This window comes from Sceloporus occidentalis, unplaced genomic scaffold (assembly GCF_023333645.1).
Source record: "Sceloporus occidentalis isolate IW3139 unplaced genomic scaffold, rSceOcc1.0.p SCAF_72, whole genome shotgun sequence".
In the NCBI taxonomy this organism is placed as follows: domain Eukaryota; kingdom Metazoa; phylum Chordata; class Lepidosauria; order Squamata; family Phrynosomatidae; genus Sceloporus; species Sceloporus occidentalis.
The window spans coordinates 2,420,720-2,439,569 of NW_028317052.1; the positions used below are offsets into that span (position 1 = coordinate 2,420,720).

At 40.6% G+C, this 18,850-nt stretch overlaps 1 protein-coding gene across 1 annotated transcript; it reads left to right on the forward strand.

Moving 5' to 3' along the window:
* The first annotated feature begins 6,361 nt into the window (after window positions 1-6,361).
* On the forward strand, window positions 6,362-13,301 carry LOC149286083 (uncharacterized). Its single transcript, XM_089494419.1, has 7 exons — window positions 6,362-6,412; window positions 7,684-7,740; window positions 7,982-8,110; window positions 8,767-8,974; window positions 10,261-10,369; window positions 11,591-11,596; window positions 12,311-13,301. The coding sequence occupies exons 1-7, from the start codon at window positions 6,362-6,364 to the stop codon at window positions 13,299-13,301; spliced, it is 1,551 nt and encodes a 516-aa protein (XP_089350545.1).
* The last annotated feature ends 5,549 nt before the right edge of the window (window positions 13,302-18,850 follow it).

The following is an 18,850-nucleotide window of genomic DNA, read 5'->3' on the forward strand; positions in this document are numbered from 1 at the left end:
TGCAGCTTCGTGCAGACATATCATGCCAAGAGACTAGAATTGTTTTAGAAAACATTATTTTTGGTAAAACAAACTTTTTTTAACCTGATGCTAGTTAAAGGGAAACTCCCACCATGTTTTATATTTTGAGTGTGACTTCATTAGCACGTTGGCCTTTTGTGCAGATTGAATCTTGGCTTTATGTCATGTAATATCTCTATAAACACACGAGTTGTGTAGACTATTGTCCGCCTTCCATTTATCAAGAAGGTGAAACCTGCATAAACGGAGTTGGCACAGGAATAGACTGCAAGGTAATTTGTGTTCACTTTTACCTCCTCCTTTATCTGCGGCTCTCTTTTTACTAGTTTCCTTTCATTCAAAAGAACTGTTTGCTAACGCTGTATGTCCACATAGTAAAAACAAGCAAAGGGTTTCTTTTGTAGCGAGCCGTACCAGATACTTTTCTTAATCAATGCAAACCGGCCACAGTTTATGATATAATCAGACCTAAACTGGAATCCTGCCCCCCCCCGAGGGAGTATTTCTGGGCCCATTCTAAGCTTGTGATCGTCGTCCTCTTTTACCTAATGGATCGGCTCGTCTTACTTTGTAGCTTCTAGTTCTGTCACACGCTTTCAATGTATGTATTATAAGAGGTGAGGCGTAAATTGTTGGCGCTATATAAATAAAAGGCAATAAGTAATATTATTTCCAAAGCGAGAGTTTCACCTATCCACCTCCCTTAGACCAGGGCTTGACAAATTTGTTTTGAATCTGGGAGCCAGCTAAAAAAAAGTTAGGAGCCAGGATTTTTTTTTTAAACTAACAGTTTTATTTTCAATGACAAAAATTAATGATGTCCCAAGGGAATTCCCCCCCCCCTCAAATGTTTTTTTTTTAATACATTTTCGCTTTTCTTTTCCCCCCCGGGCCCCTTCGACGTGACGATCCTCTCCCCGTCTCGAGGAACTCTTCTCTGAGCCCCGCCCCCTTGAGCATCACATCTTGAAAGGGGCGGGACGAAGAGCACCACTGAGGCACTGCCACTGGGCAGTCTTACGGCGGTCTTACCACTGGTGGGCCGGCAGACCAACGTTCACGGTGCGACCGTGAGGTGGTAAGACCGTGGAGTGTGCACGCCGTGCTGCAAGGCCATTCCGGCTCGCCCGGGCCGCACATTGAGGACAAAATTCTTCGTCGACGTGGCGCCAGGGATTTGTTGAGCCCTGCCTTAGACAATATTGTATTGTGATCTGCGCTTCGTTCTCTGATTCACACAAACTGTGTGCCAGTGCGCCTAGAAGAATCGATGCTGTCTTGAAGGCATCAGATATTGATTTACATTTTGGTAAATGGTAAAAATTTACTATTGTATATGTGTATGTGTGTGTGTGTGTGTGTATATGTATATATATATATATATATATATATATATACACAATCTCTAAATCAGCGCACACACATCAAATAGATTATAAACTCTCGTGACTGTAGTTAAAACTACTTAAAAACACCTTTCTAAGATGACAAAATTGGAGTTTTAGTCACATTATATGGCCATATTATGCTAAGCCCACCACTACGCCAAAGTACTCCAATGTAGGTGGGTCCTAACCTAAATACTGTTGCTATATATTTTTGTATTTATATATATATATATATATATATATATATATATATACTTGTAACAGTAGTGTTGAATTGTAAGGCCTGTCCAGTGCCAATGGATGACCTGAATGAGCAGATTCACTTACTGAATTAGGGTGACCATGTGATTACTTTAAACGTGGAAACTAAAAGTAACATATACTTCTGGTTGTGGACTTGCTCTTGCCTGCGTTTTTGTGTCGCTGGTTCAAGGAGCCATGTAATGACCCTGCTCTCTTAGAGACTTTGGGGAAATAGATTTTATTGAGACCGGGACAATGAAATTGTTCCGGATTTGTCGTGTCTGCCCCTTTGAGAGGAACTGTTGGATTATTTGCATGGCATTTAATTATCCTTTTTAAGGCTCACCCTGTAGCCCTGGCTTTTAGTGTATATGTATACATTTCAGGTCTCCATCGTAGCAAGTTTAAAGACTTTACAAATATTACTGCATTCCTGCAATTTTTGCATTTTACTATGCGTGCAAACAAGATTAATTGATGACACATTTGACACGCTAATCCGTGTTCAATTACTGGCATCCGTCCATTATTTCGGGATCTATTCTGCGTTCACACAAAGGGAGGCTGTCAGGAACCCAAACATTGCAGGTGAAAATATTGCTACCTTGAAAAATAGACTGAGATACAAGCTTTTGTACCTTAAAAGAAAGGCTTTCATGCGGACAGACAGACACGACGGCAGCTTTGCTGCTAGGCCTGAAATTTTATTAATAAAAGACCTGTTGATAACTAAGGATAATACAGATGATACCGGAAATTGTAATCTATCAGGGCTGGTGGCACAGCAGGAAATTGTTACTATAAACCCCTGTCGGGGAAGTATTCGCATCACTCACACTTTCTTTAAATGGACTGACACTCCAGCCAAACAAGAGACAGGTGCTTCTCTTTAATATGTTGGCTTTGCTTGGCTTATGGCTGAAAAGTGTTAACCGGGTGGCTCAGCCCACCGATGGGAGATGTATAACGTTTATTATTAACATGTTATTCAGGGAGGTGATGCATTTTTGGTAACTTGGTGTAATTATTGCTTTGCATGTCACTCACCTTCTCCTGAACTTGATGTTAATTCTTTCGACTACTCGAGGCTCCAGAGGTTCATTCTTTTTCGTTGAATCTTCTGTTTCAAGCTTGAAAAGAAATACATAGATATCCTGTAAGGCTGAAGTGGCCCTGCCTGATGCATAGTTCATGCAGTCGGATTCTCTCATCCTTTCTAGTCTTGCTGGGGTCCTACCTAATGCGTAATGAGCTAAAACGGTCCAACTCACCGCGGCTCTTCTGCCAATTTAGGGTTCTTTTAGTTTTGATACTTGTCCTCATCTTTGCATTCTGTAATCTAAATGGTTATACAGCGCCCTACTTACCGATTACACAGCGCTGCCGAATATGACAGCGCTATATATAAATATAAAGTAATATTTTATATTTAAAATATCCTTCCTGCATCTTTCCCATTTTCAGGATTTTTCCTCCTCGTTTGCAGCCAGTTATATCGGTTCTCTCCTTTGAAACACTATTTTATTTGCATAGTTATCCTTTTTCTTCTCTAAATGTTGGGTTTTATTCTATAGATTTACATGGCTTTACAGTTTGCTAAATTTCCATTGGATACGTTACAATATCCCTATAAAAATGAAATAGTGTTTACTGTTTTTCACTAGCGCTAACTCATGAGTAATATTCTCACAGATGTTTCCAAGATATACAGATACACAAGAAAAAAACTAGGATTGTCCAGGCCTCCCGAGCTGCCCTTTGTGACGGAACCATGTTGCATTTGACGTACATATTGGCAGATTCTCTGCATTTTTTGGCAACATTGGTCTTTGTTTAGCTTTATTCTGCCCCTGTTCCATTCATCAGCAGTTGTTTTATTTATAAATGAGTCGTACCTGGTACTCCAAGGCTTATCTGACCAATTTACAGTCGGTTATAATCCCTATCCAGGCTCGTACAGCAGCAGTCTGTTTAAATCCTGATTCTGCTCTAAGTCTCTTCTGGACATCGGCGAAAATCAATAATGTTATGCTATATGTGTGCTTATCAATTGTTTCACATCATTAAGTTATGTGAATATATCTTTTATATACTTTTCAATTGCACTTTTGCTTAACCCGCCTTTAAGCGTTGTGTTCATTATTTTCGCTTCAGATGGCCCTAATTGCCCTAATTAACATCGAAAAATGTGCGGAAAACTACAGTTGGCTCCTTAAAACTGTCCTGATGTCTGATCTACTAATTTGTGTACTAATTTTCCTAACTTTCATGATATTACTGGTTCTCTGACATTATCTAGGTGAGATTTGCTCCTGTCAACCCCCGTGCCATGGTGACATGTCCCATTTATCCAACCCCATCCAGTCTGTATGGGAACAACCCTCGCCTGTTACGATGAATTCAGTCATAAAGGGGAACATGGAAAATAATAAACAGGAATAACTTCGAATCTAAGAATGGTATAATATATTATATGCATATTATTCGTATGCCGTATGGTTTTTGACAACTGTACCTACTATGCAGTTGTTGAAAATAGTCCCAAACTAAAAAAATGGAATATTTTGTTACTGAAAATATTCTGATCTGATATTTTCCAGTGCATTCAATAGATGGCACGTTTAATATCCGATTCACATGGTTCTCTATAAAGAGTTTTAAAGGTTATTTAACATTGCACTGACGCGTCTTTACACCAAGTCGGAGACCTAATTGTCTAGTGATCCTCTAAACGGAATATGATGCATTAATGAGTAATTAATAGTGATGATCAAATTGTTGTTGTGATAGATTAGTGTGTCGATGAGTACATGCGCTCACGATACATTGAACCCCCAACCTGCTGATTTGGAGCTTCAGGTTCATCTATTTGCTGGCTTTCTTATCAATTTACTGTGCAAGGTCTGTACTCCCCAAGCCTGAGTGATTTGTCACAAATATTTGTAGCAACGCCAGCTAAAGGCAACTGTATATATACCGAGCCCTTCATAGTAATCCCGGCTCCGCAGTCTTACGTGCCACAGGCGATCCTTCTTCTACATCCAAGCATCAGATGATGAGCTCTCTTGGAGCATGGAAATCCAAATAGTCAAGAAATACTTTACATCAGGTTAACTTACCTTCAAAAACAACCCACTAGATGGGGACCAAAACAAACGAGAGTTCAGGCTCATTACCGCTAGGTTGGATTTTTAAAGGCTATGTTCTTATTGAGTAGTATTTGGGCATTTAAATTAATTAGCTGAGGCTGTGAAGGCTATGATGATATTCATGTTATATATATATATATATATATATATATATATATATATTTATATTCATATATTTGAGTGTAGGGCCCACAGCACTTTAATTAAAGTTATGTTTACTATGGAAGAATAAAGACTGTTCAACACAGTATCTCTTGAAGCGTCTCATGCCTACCAGCTATGGTAGCAGGTATTTAAGGACAAACACAGCTTTTCAGGATTTTATTTCTTGGATGATCTCCTACCACAGAGTATTTTTTACTACATTTTTCTGTATGGTATTGCTGCTAGCACTGCTCGCAGAGACCTTGCGTTATGAACTTTGTTAGTGACTATTTGTTTTGCTGTTATGAGCTTCAGATCTCCAGCCCAGCTGTACATATGTTTGTAGTGTTCATGAAGATGTTGATAGACTAAACCTTTGAGTGGTTCTACAGCATCAGTTGTTTGTGATGACATACTGTAGAAAGCTGATGTTAAATGAAAGAAAGGGGCTGTGAAAAGTTTTTCTAAAAGCCCTATCTGTCAAAGAAGAAGCCCTGCGCAAAATGTGTCCAGCGCTCCAGAGACCTTGCAACACAAACATCTGCGCGCATTTATTAAACTATGTTGAAGCCCGCTCTCCTCTCTAATATCAAATACATCACACTAACGGATCTTGGGGCGCAAAAGAACAATTTTGGATGGGATGATTATTACTAATTTTATTACATTAGAGATATAGTTTATTTATTTGGAAAAATAATATATACCGTATATTCCGGCGTATAAGACGACTTTTTAACTCGTGAAAATCTTCTCAAAAGTCGGGGGTCGTCTTATACGTCGGGTACTAAAACTTACGGAGCCGGACTGGAGAATCACGAATCTCTAGGGGAGGGGCGAGCGGAGAAGCCGCTTCCCCTGGGCCGGTCTTCAGGGCTGCGTCGAGGTAGGTGCAAGATCGTGATCTCCCCAACTAGCCCTGATCAGCGGGCGCCCGATGAGCAGGGCTGGTTGGGGAGATCACGACCTCCCTCTAACCACCCCAACATTAGGGAGCTCGAGGTCTGGCAGGGTTAGGATGCAGATCCCCCTCAGCAGTGCAGGGGACCTGCATCCTACTCTCCGATACGCGCAGACAGCCTCCCCTGCTGGCACTTTCCACGGGGGTAGTGCCGGCACGGGAGGTTGTCTAAGCGCATCGCGCAGACGTTCACCGGCAGCGGCGATGCGCGTAAACCCCCACTGCCGGCACGTCTGCTCGGTGTGCTTTAACAATCTCCTTTGCCGGGAATTCCCACTGGGGGAGTCCCGGCAAGAGAGATTGCTAAAGCACATCGTGCAGACGTGCCGGCAGCGGAGGTTGCTTACGCTCACCGGTGAACGTCTGCGCGGTAAGCTTTAACAATCCTCCTTAACAGTGCAGAACGGTATACAACTTCCGGCACCGGAAGTTGTATACCGTTCTGCGTAGAATAGATGTCCCCTGCCGGCCCAGCAAGACACCCGGGGCTCCGGGAGTCTGCACTGGTAAGTCTAGGGGAGGGGGGCACATCTTGGGGGGTACACAGAGTGACAGCATATCTCGGGGGACACACACAGAGTGGCAGTGTGTATAAAGGCAGGGGTGTGTGGTGAGGGCAGTGTATAAATGTGTATGTATGGACAGGCGTATGTTAGTATGTGTAGAGATATATATATATATATATATATGTGTGTGTGTGTGTAAGGGTAGTGTATGTATGTATATGTCTGTGTATGGGCAGTGTATGTGTATATGTGTGTTTGTAAGCTGGTGTGTACGTGTATATGTGTGTAAAGGAAGGGATGTGTGAGGGCAGTGTATGTCTATACCTGTGTGTGTGGACAGGCATATGTTAGGGAGAGCTGACCCACCCAATCCAAGCAGGCTTTGTATACAACAACCAGCCAATCACCGGTAAGGTACATCGCTTGCCATGATTGGCTGGTTGTTGTATACTGGTTAGAGGGGTAGTCTTATACAGCGAGTATAGCCCAAACTCTATATTTTAACTGGAAAAGTTGGGGGTTGTCTTGTACGCCCAGTCGTCTTATATGCCGGAATATACGGTATATATCTATACTTTAGCTATTTGCTATTCAAGTATTTAGAGTGCTTTTTTTAATTAAATAATGCCCTTACATATAATTCAACAAATTAAAATGTGTAGAACTGCTAAATAGATGATATGAGCACTGTATCTTTTTTTTTTTATTTTATAATTTGTAGACCGTTGTAAGACTTCATAACGTCACCTCATTATTATTTACTGTTTTATATAGCGTCGTCATATTCTCCAGCGTAGTAAATCACGTACCAATTAGACTTATTGGCCCTGCTCCAACGAGTTTACAATCTAGACCTATTGCCTCATAGCAATGAACGGGATGGACTTTAATGTGATATTGTGGTCTGTCACATCACAATTTGTAATAGCAAAAAATATAAATGTTACTGGGGGATATAAAATGTGCTAGGGATTTTTGTGTAATATTTTGCTGTTTCATATGTAAACCAGTTATGTTTTTCCCCCAATAAAGCAAACCCTTGTCTGGAGAGCCACGTCACTAGGGGCTTCACAGAGAGGGACATTGAGATTGTCTCCAAACCTGTAACGTTGGTGGCGGTATCATAGAAATAATGGCTGATCATCACAGGGATATTTAATAAAAAAACACACAAGCGTTATGGTGGTATTTTATTTTTTAAGCTAGCGATGCATTCTGTTTCTTGCACCCTTGTAAACCATTATTTCAGGGTAACTGTATTTTTTCCACAGACATCGGTGGGCGAGACCCTGCAGAAAGAATCCTTGAAGAAACGTGTCATGAAACAGGTATGTTACACATGGAGCCCTTTCACCTTTTCCACTTTTTTATTTCTCTGAAACATTCTCAGAAGAACAGGAGAAGAACTCAATCATGGAAAGCTATCTCTTGGTAACGTACCCACATAATAGCCCTAGATGCTGTCCGGTAGATGTCAGAGGCACATTTTATTTCCACGACATTAAAATGTCTATCTTTAAAAAGTATACCTTGGGTCAAAAATGTTCTGAATCTTTTTTCATATCCTAGACCAAGCTGGAGATCCAGAAAGCCCTTGAGGAGGATTCCTCTGTGTATGACTACGACAAAGTATATGATGATCTGCAGAAGAAGAAAGAAGAGAGTGCTGCCAAGCTGCTCGCTGGGAAGGACAGAAAGGTATGGGGTATTAGCAAACTACTTGGAATAACTGCATTATATGTGTTTAATGAATGTAGAATGATCCGCACAGTTATCTAGCTTTACTTGTTAAATTAAATATTGGATACACAATTACTGTAAGTGACCAGCTAGGTATTCAGCCTCTTTATATTTTTGCAATCCAGTAGTTGCTGGGAGATATGAACTGTGAAGATAATATGTGATATGATCACATGTAAGGGACCTGAGAGATTTAGTTCAGGATTCACTGGAGAGCTATCTGTTAGCTGGTCTTGACCTATAGATGCAATCGCCTATATGTTATGTCCTCATACAGCCACATATAGTAAGACTGGATCAATATTAAGACTGCATGTAAAACCTGGGTGAAATGTTTTATTGTCTGTGCAGTAGCCTTCGGAGGGCAGGACCAAACATTGTGGATTGAAGTTATTGGGATTGCTTGTATTTGTCTAGTTATCTTTCAGCTAACATACTAGGCTTTTGTTCCTGGGTGGAAAGTTGAAAGTCTGTCCCATGTGGGTTATTGGACATGGCGCACCTTGTTCCATGTCCATAATATTTCAGTGTGTGTATGCTGTGTTGTCAGTAATAATAATAATAATAATAATGCTGTACTGTATAATACTAATTTTACCTATTCTTGCTATTAGCCCAAGTACATCCAGAACATATTAAAGGCAGTGGAAGTGAGAAAGAAGGAACAGGAGAAGAGAATGGAGAAAAAAATCCAGAAAGAACGAGAAATGGAAGGAGAAGAGTTTCAGGACAAGGATGCTTTTGTCACATCTGCCTACAAAAAAAAATTACAAGAAAAGGCTGAAGAGGAAGAGAGGGACAAACATCAGGCTGAAATTGAGGGTACAGATTCGACATCATTCTCCTTCGATCAGTAATGCTGGCTATTTCTCTTGCACTCTCTCTAGCTTTCATATTGCTATACAGATCACCATGAGACAGTTAAAGGTATAGGCAACAGAAAATAAGCAAAGGGAACTGAATTTGTCTCCATTTGGGTCAAACTAGCTAGGGTTCCCTTTAACATAAATGCATATGTTCTCTTACATTTTGATGAAGCTGCAGCTCTAGAGATGCAGTGATTTGCCTTTCCTTTGGTCTGATGTTTCAGGCCACTGATTGGCCATTTGATGAAAGCGCTTTCCACGCGTGCACGGTGGGGTCCCATAACCCTTACTGAGCCAGGATTTTAGCTGACTGGTGGTAAATATGGCATATGGGGTTTATAGGGAGATTGTGGAGAATACATATGCAAGGGGGATATCACAAAGATTTAAAGGGGTACTCAGCTGTAATTTAATGTGCATATGATGGCTAGACTCCCCCTTTAACAGGGTGTCCAGACAGGTAGGTATTTAGTTAAGTATTAACTCTAATATAGTTGTGAATCGGTATTCATAAATTTGGGGTTCCTTATTCAGCTACAAGTTGGGCAATGAATATTGTGCAACTGCAAATGCCGCAATAGCAGAACCCCCTATTTATTAATCTGCCCTAACACTACTAACCCTTACAAAGAAATAATACTCAAATATAAAACTAACTTTTTTGCGTGTATTTAAGATAGTTATTGTTAGAGGGGAGGTTGGAGGTCACTGCTATAAGCATACATTTCCATGGCACCAGTACTTTGATACTGAAAATCTATACCATAAACATCAGGGTGCATCCAGAGCCTAAACCCTGCCGCTGTATAACATGAGCACTGAGCGTCGTGGGGTCCGATCATGGGCTGTGATCATGTCATGTAGCGTGGCTTCATCAAATCGTGGCATCTGCTGGTGTCGGTGCTTCCAGTTTATTTCACTTTGGGTCCTGTTGGGCAGACAGCTGTGCTCCGTGTATGCCAGGAGACCCCGCTTTCATTGGATATCCCCATTATAATCCTGCCTGGGGTGGATTGTGGAGGGCAAATCCTCTGTTACCCACCACTTATGATAGACATACAGAATATCGTTTTGTGTAGTGGCTCTTGTCACACACTCAGCAAACAGGCTTTTAATGAGTGGTTATCCCATTTAGTCTGTAATAAAATGATGCCTCTGAGTTTGCTAAATGAATTATGATTATCTACCTGAAAATGATGTTTTCCAATTCATTCTATGTTTGTATGTTATCTTTGGTTTCAGCATCTCTGGATGTGACAAAGCAAAAGGACCTGAGTGGCTTCTATAGGCATTTATTAAACCAGACTGTGGGGGAGGAGGAGACCCCCGAATGTAGCTTACGGGATACTGGGTAAGAAACAGCCACATTTACCTGTAACTTGAATGGAGCAAATGATCTTGTACAGCCTAGTTCTAGGTCTCCTTACCAAGCAAACTTTATTCTACATTGCACTGTGTGCCAGGGCTTTAGACGTACCCATATTGACATGCCAGTACTTTGTTTGTATCCCCCCTGCTAATAAGATCTAAAAGATTAAGTTGTATATAGAGGGGATCTCTTGCTTATACGCTTCCAACCTAATGATGTCCTGTAAAGGGGAGCACCTGTCACAGAGCGCTAGGAATCAGTTGCTTTTCATCAAGTAATCATCAGGGAATAGTGTCCTCAGCAGTTAGTGGGGCTTCTCGCTCTTTTATATCTATACGCTTGCCTGCTCTTCATAGAGTGATGTATGAGTCCAGTATGTCAGACTTTTTTCAGACTTATTGATGATAGTAGTACCGTATTTGCTCGATTATAAGACGACCCCCCAAAATCTGAATATTAACTTAGGAAAAAAAGAAAAAGCCTGAATATAAGACGACCCTAAAGGAAAAAAGTTTTACCAGTAAATGTTAATTCATGTAAACTATTTTTTTTAATAAAAGCTATGATTGAGAAAAATATTTTTTTTGTTTTTATTTCTTGTATTTTCCAACCTGTCCCCCAGTTACGCACATCTGCCCCCAGGCTTGCCACTCCAATATGGCACTGTGGCCCATGATATGCCTTTTAACCCTCTATATGCCACTGTGCCCCATGGTATGCCTTTTGACCCCCTATGTGCCACTCTGCCTCCAGAAATGCCTTATACCCCTATATCCCATTCTGGCATTTAGGGGGTTAAAATGCATATTATGGGCCAGAGTGGCATATAGGTGTATAAGGCATTTCAGGAGGCAGAGTGCTCTATTAAATGCCCCCTTAACGACACACACACACACACACACACACACACACACACACACACACACACACACACACACACACACACACACACACACACACACACACACACACACACACACACACACACACACACACACACACACACACACACACACCCTATACCCCCATTTAACTAACACACACACTCTCCTCTCCCCTCCCCTCCCCTCTCAGCCCTCTCTTACCGGTGCTTCCAGCCGGGGCAGCGGGTTGACGTCGCCTTCTGCTGCAGCCGGAAGGAGGTGGAGTTGGCAGCGGGGGTTTGTCTGCGTCCGTCGCGTATACTTTCCCCGGCTGTCAGAGATCAGAGTTCCCCGCACCGGTGCGGGGAACTCTGATCTCTGACAGTCGGGGAAGGTTTGCGCGACGGACGCAGACAACCCCCGCTGCTAGCCACACCTCCTTCCGGCTGCAGCGGACGTTGTCTACGCGAATCGCGTAGACGTCAACCCGCTGCCCCGGCAATACAGCAGGAAGCACCGGTAAGTGTGTGTATGATGGGGGGGGGGTGAGACAGGAGGATCCAGGTCCCCTGCAGCGGTGCGGGGGATCTGGATCTTAGTCTCCTAATCAGACTCTATTTGAGGTCTGATTAGAAGACGACCCCGATTAGAAGACGAGGGGTATTTTTCAGAGCATTTGCTCTGAAAAAAACCTCGTCTTATAATCGAGCAAATACGGTAATTTGTGATATCTTTTTATAATGGTTCCTATGCATAATTTATTGTGATATGGTAAAAGTAATGTATTCGGTAAAAGTCATTTGCACAGAATTTTGTGAAAATGTTCAAATTTATGCTTTGAGTATTCACAGTGTGAGAGTAAATTCATTAAACTCAAACAGACATCTTTTAGTGGCCCAGATTATAAATCTGAAATGTGAAATTTACCAGGTTAGGCAGGTGAAGATGGTCATCTCAAGCCATTAGATTTAAAGCTTGACGTTAAATTTTAATGGTACAATATATGCTATAAGATTCAGGAGTGTAACATTTTCAGCATACATCTCATCTATATTTTTAGGGTAAAGCAAGAGAAGCCAAGGGGATATTCAGATGAACTCCACCAAGAAAAAAGCTCTAGTTTATCAAGGCAACCAAGCGATTTGAAGGTAGAAGAAAATATAGATGCAGACAGTGATTTGAGCAGTGAGTCTAGTGAGGAAGATGACCTCCCGGACACAAAGAAAGCAGCCGCCAGAAGCAAGTCGGATCAAGACGAAATGAAACATGACAGCTCAAAGGCTCACAAAAGAAACAGACACTCCAGTTCTTCCAGTGATGAAAGAGAAAAGGATTATGAGGAAAAGAGAAGACCGAAAGAGTCACGTGATATAGGCCGAGCAGAGAAGGACAAGTATTATGATCGGGAATATGAGGAAAAGTATGAACACGAAGAAGAAAGCAGCGGAGATCGGCACAGGAGAAGAGAGGAGCAAGAATACAGGCCGAGAGGCAGAGAAAGAAAAGATTATGATCACCGTAACAAAGATTCTAGGAGAGAGAAAGAACAGCGGTATTCAGATATTGAAGGTAGTAGAAAAGAGTCCAAAAGAGAGAAAAATTGGGGGTATTCAGAAAATGAAAGCAACAAAGAGTCCAGGAGAGAGAAGGATTGGAGATGTTCAGACAAAGACAGGCAAAAGAATGGCAAAGATGAACACGAAAAGGAGCGAAGCAGGAAACGCAAAGAAGAGGCGGAACCTGAGAGGAGGAGAGAAAATGCAGATAAAGAAAGACACAGAAGTAAAGAAACAGGAGACAAATCATACAAAGACAAGAAAACCAAAGACACGAGGGAGAAAACTCCACCACTGTCAGAGAAACACGACTCCAAGCGCAAGGCTCAAGAAGAGGAAAAAGAGAGAGAACCACAAACAGAGATGTCCTCTGTGAGCAGCAAGTTTGCGAAACGCAGTAATACAGAGACTGTATTATCAGCCAGGGACCGTTACCTTGCAAGGCAAATGGAACGAGTGGGCACCAAGGTTTACGTGGAGAAAGAAGAGGACTAACAGAACATTTAAACTATTTGATTTGGGTTTTGCCAGGTAGACGGTGGGGACTACTTTCAATTATTTCAGGAGACGTGTCCAGATATGTGGCAGTCTTTTTGTTACAAGTAACATTTTTCTTGGTAGAAATGCTAGATTGCGGAATATATTCTTTGTTGGGTTATTTTTGCTGTTCTGTACCCCTATTAAACCAAACTGCAAATAACATAACTTATGATGAGTGTTTTTTAATTGGGATCTTTCATAGCTAGTAGCAGCAGCACCTTGTAAACAGATGTTTACAATCAAGGCATTTTGTCATTGGTTAAAATGTTATACCACCACTTGTACCTACTTACCTCTCCATTAGTTTCTTGGAGTCCAGCTACCAGCATTTCAGACTGGTCAGACGCTTTTCTTTTTCATATTTAGAATTTTATTGGTGATTCTCCATTTTTATGCAGAGACAGTTTACAGCATAATATAATCTTAAATGGAACACCCATTTTAAACAGGGCAACAATAAAATAATTGGAAACCAATCTGGTTCCAATAGTGGATCGTGATGTGAAGATGTTGTACGCCTTGTGGTACATGACTGGAAACGAGTAAGACCCTACTTGTCCAGAGTAACAGCAGGGCAGCAGGACCGAGCATGTGTTGAGCGTCAGTAAATACTCTTTTCTTTCTGCAGAATTAATTGGAGGTATATTGTGAAGATTAGGTAAAGCTAGTTCATTGTCGTTGGAGAAATATTTCAGATCTACTGTCAGCTAACCTGTTCCCCCAAATTGTATTAATTGTTTTCAGTGTATGGCGAGTGAAAATATATATCTCTGATTCATAAAGTCTGTTTTAGAAGTTTGTCTAGGTTATTATTTAAAGGAGCAGTCTAGTCCTATGTTTATGTTAAACGTATATAGGAGTGATTTTTACATGGATTGCAGTGCATCCTACTGAATGCAAATAGGTGCGGGAATGGTTCTTCTGTCTCAATTACCTCCTACCCGACTGCCTCTACTGAAAGCAGGTAGCATACCTCAGTATGCCCTTTGCACATTCTAGTCAATAGCTCCCACTGAAACTGCTGAGAATAGCACCATATAATCACATGTAGACTATGTGACTGCTGAGTTAGTTTTGTTAGCATACATGCAATTGGCTCCTTTTTGGTCACAACCCGTGTTATTTAAACAATGCATGCGGCAATATGCATGCAGTAAAAGCACTGGAGTCCATGCACAATGAAATGTCATTAAATAAAATACAATTATAGGCTCAATACTGATTCTTAAAAATGATAAACTTGAGCACCCCCATGTTGCTGGTTTTCGTCATTTTTGTGTTTGCTGCAACGAGGTTCCACATAGATATTCAGTATGCTTTGTAAGAACATTTGTTCTCTCTGAATAAACAATATATTATACTATATAAAAATTAGTATAGGGTGCAAATTATTGAAGTAAATGTGCGCCGAAGAACAAACCATACATCATTTCAATATATTTATTATGGCATCAAATTTCGTACAGTTACAATACAAGGCACATACTGATGATTTACAATCCATCTTGAAACATTCAGAAGTGGAATGGCGGCATAAGTTATTACAGATACATAATATACAGGTGAAAGAGTATAATATATAGATATATACAACTAGGACTCCAGTTACATGCTCACTAAAGCCTTGACTATTCCCGATCAACACAAATATATACCAACAGCTGGTATCTCTGTGTTAAAACAACACACCAGCTGTCAATATCTACAATAGGACACTCTGTTTGTGCTATTAGACATTTTTAATACTTTAATAACAAAGATTATCAATAACAGTCTTCAAAATGTATTTTTAGATAAACACCTTCATATATTCTGTTATATATATATATGCATACAACTTTAAATTCTCTCTGCAATTGGCACACTAGACCAAACAGTAGATAAATATTCTTTTATTTATACTACAAGTAAATATCCCTGCTATGAAAGATCATGCAAACAGAGGCGTACAAGGGTTCTTCCTATATGTAAATGTACATGTGATTGTAGGAGGTATGAGCGTGTGCATTGAAATGAAAAATAGTGATATATTGTAATAGTGACAGGTCTTGCAGTTGAGGTGGTTTGTAATGAGAACACATTACATACAGAGACCTTCACATACACATTTTCTTTTTTTGGGTTGGGTCCTTGCAGATTGGTCCAATTAGCATTCTTTATATTTGAGGAGCCCATATTTATTTTGTATTTGGGGTTTATAGGAGAGAAAACATCAAATTACAAAGGATACCCCTTAACATTTTAGGTGTGGATGTGGCTATAGGCTGGGAGGGGCCAGAGCCAAAAGTAGTGGGGATGCCGGACCACCGTACCTGAGAAACCACCTGCAGAGTGTCGCCCGAAGTTCTACAGACTCTCGTGTTAGAGAGTACACCCGCTTAACCATAATTCTCTTGTGCAGAGTTCCAAATTAAATCATATGTCTAGCGAAGTGTTATACAAGTTGCTATATCATGGGCTCAAATTCTTAGCTTATTGCAAGATACATGGACCCCAGTGGCTGACTGTGAGGATTTGTTGTACATAGAAAAAAGCTGATTATTTGCTATCACATGTTGTGGTTTTACTTAGAGATGAATCAGCTGGCTCAGCGTTTAAGGTTAACAGAATTCGGCATTGGATTTATAGTTGGGGGCATATCATTATCATCCAGCTGTCTTTTTTCACACCGGAGTTTGGATTATGTGAAAAGGTGAACAGTGTAAATGGAACATTTCAGTATTTAGATTTTTATCTTAATCTCATCAGCTGCCAGAAATGTACACTGCACCAGAACGCATTGCATAGCTAGGAGTCCAACATGTAGGATACTCTCTCTAGAAACAAGCACATTTCCAGGATAGATGCCTCCTCCTATGTTGTTATTGAAAAGATAAATATCTGTTACCTTCTCCTCGAGATGGGAACTCTAATCAGAGAACTTCAAATGAACTGCAGTCTAGGATCTGCCTTTATTAGCCCATTGGTAAGGAAGCATCTAAAACATCTAGGACTGATGTGTCTACAGAATTGTCCGGATAGAGAAACACTCTCTATCTATGTACGCCGTACCCATCACTACTCCACTCCAGCACTGGCTTGTGGGTTGTCCCCCAGAATGCATATGCAGAAAACGCTCCCATTGACTTCAACGGGAGATCTTTCCCAACAGTGATTGGCTGCTTTAAGCATCCAAAAGTTGTATTTAAAATATCAAAGGAAGGGGAAGTGCGCTGCCAGTTTCTCATAACACTAAGGAGGTGTTACTGCTAAATAATGCATATTAAAGTACTTCAAAAATACTTTAATATGCTTTCTTTGTTGGTGGATCTACATGGGGTACTGGACTGTCCATTTAAGATTTTTTAGGAGAACAAATAATGTGTTATTGGCCTTAAACATCAATTCCAGGGTGGCGCGGCCCCTCTGCCGCATAACTGAGGGCAGATCGCTCCACTGGATAATCAGACTCCCAGTGCCATTGCTCCATGGGCTGGTTGGGAAGATCAGTGATCACTCTTGTAACTGGTCCATATACACTATGGAGCATAGGGTAAGACATGAGGGGTGGCTGGAGTGCTGCCCAGGGTCAGGACACGGGCGCTGCCAAGCCAAAATACCCTACTTGTTACAGTAAAGCCAATTAACTACTTACAGAGGACCTGCCATAAAAGCTACTCAACAGAGAATAGATGTTTCCTACATGTTTTGCTTAATTTGTGTGTTAACATATTTTATGCATTTTCTGAAGGATACTAAAGGATTTCGGCTTACCTATTGTGAAACAAACTATGCCCTGTGAATCTGGGGGCATTTAACTAAACTACCTGTTAACGTCTTGTCTTACGCAATGGTTATAAACATAAACCTTTGATGAGCAGACAGTCAGGAATGAGAGGTTAGATGTATGCTGGGGTGTATTATATTCAATGAAGAAGAGAAAGGAAAACTAACTACAAATCCTTCAGTGTATATACACTAAAAACAGCCATGTAGCATGTTAAAAAATGAAACATTTGGGGTCTATTCCCCAAAGGAGAGTTTGCAGGAAAGTTGTGATTTTAACTCTTTGACTTCATTATACATGAAGATCCAAGCCCAGTGAGCTTCTGCATAATTACAGATAAATCAAGATTTCATCAAGGTCTCCGATCACATTAAACTATACATTATGCAAGGCCAGCTCACGTCTTCATACTAGAGAAGCTTGCTCTTGTTGGCCCATCATAAAAAAGTTAGGGGGTTCAAACCTGTAAACTCTCCTGGTAACTCTCCCTTTGGTGAATAAATCCCAACATATGGGCTTTTTCCATGCTCTACTGATTAATGTCACTTTGTATCGTTAGATATGATAAAGCTGTAAACTCTTACAGCACTCCCATGAACGTAATTAGAAATAATAAAAATAATCATATAAGAGGGGCACCTTTGCTCTTACTGTAAGGATGCACCCAGTATGCTGTCCTTACCCTGCAAAATAGAAATAATATCCGCGTAAACCGCAGCCAGGTTGGATATAATAACTCCCAGAACTGTTTTTACTACACGCTTATAAACTATTTTATTAAAAAGTCGAGGCAGTTCTTGTATTTATAGTAAAGACGAAGTCCTGATTTGGCAGCACAAGACGCATCAACACTCATTCCAAAATGCATAGAAAAAGAATGTTTTGACCTATTTCTTATTGAAATAGCAAAGTCTTTGCAGGGGGAATATCTAGCATCTCTACGTCATTTTATGGCAGATAACGTCAACTAAAAAGGGCAATTTCTGTGTAAGTGAATTTTGAGCGCCTTCCTCGATGTGATCTCTGGAAATTATATTGCGTTTTAAAACATTAGGTGAGTGGCAAAAACCAACAATCAAAGCTCATAAGATGTAAATGTGATTACATAGTGAAAAACGTAGCCATGTGCGCAACTGATCATGTCAAAACACATCATATAGAAACTTTCGAAGCAACTGACTGTAGTTCATTAGGAATAATTCAGACACTTTCCATACCCTTCTCTCTTTTAACGTTAATAGAGATAATGCAGTGCCGCTAAATTACATATAAAACCCACCAGTATCTCTACACAAACTCACATATTTTGCCCTGAATCTGTAGGCAATACTTTTGGTTAATATAACTCTGTCCCTTTCATAATTGTTCATCCCTTTGTATATCCACAATTACCAGACAATTTACATCAAGGAGTAAGTCCTTGAGCATAGGGTTTGATAGCGCATAATAATTTCAAGCATTAACACTTACATAGGAAGTTTGTGGAACAGAACTCTGCATTTCTATCAAAAGGTTTCCTGATCCACTAGAGATGGCGAGACGTGTACATAATTCTCTTTCTCCAAAGGTCTTCTCGCCATAGAATTAAAAGTTAACAGTTTTCATTATTTTTGACACACATACATGCAAATCACCTTTATTTTGGCTCAACTGGAACTTGGAGTTGGGCCCCTAGAATATGTGGCAAGAGTGTCTTCTTCAAAGTCCAGTATGGGAAGTAACCTGATCTGTAATTTCT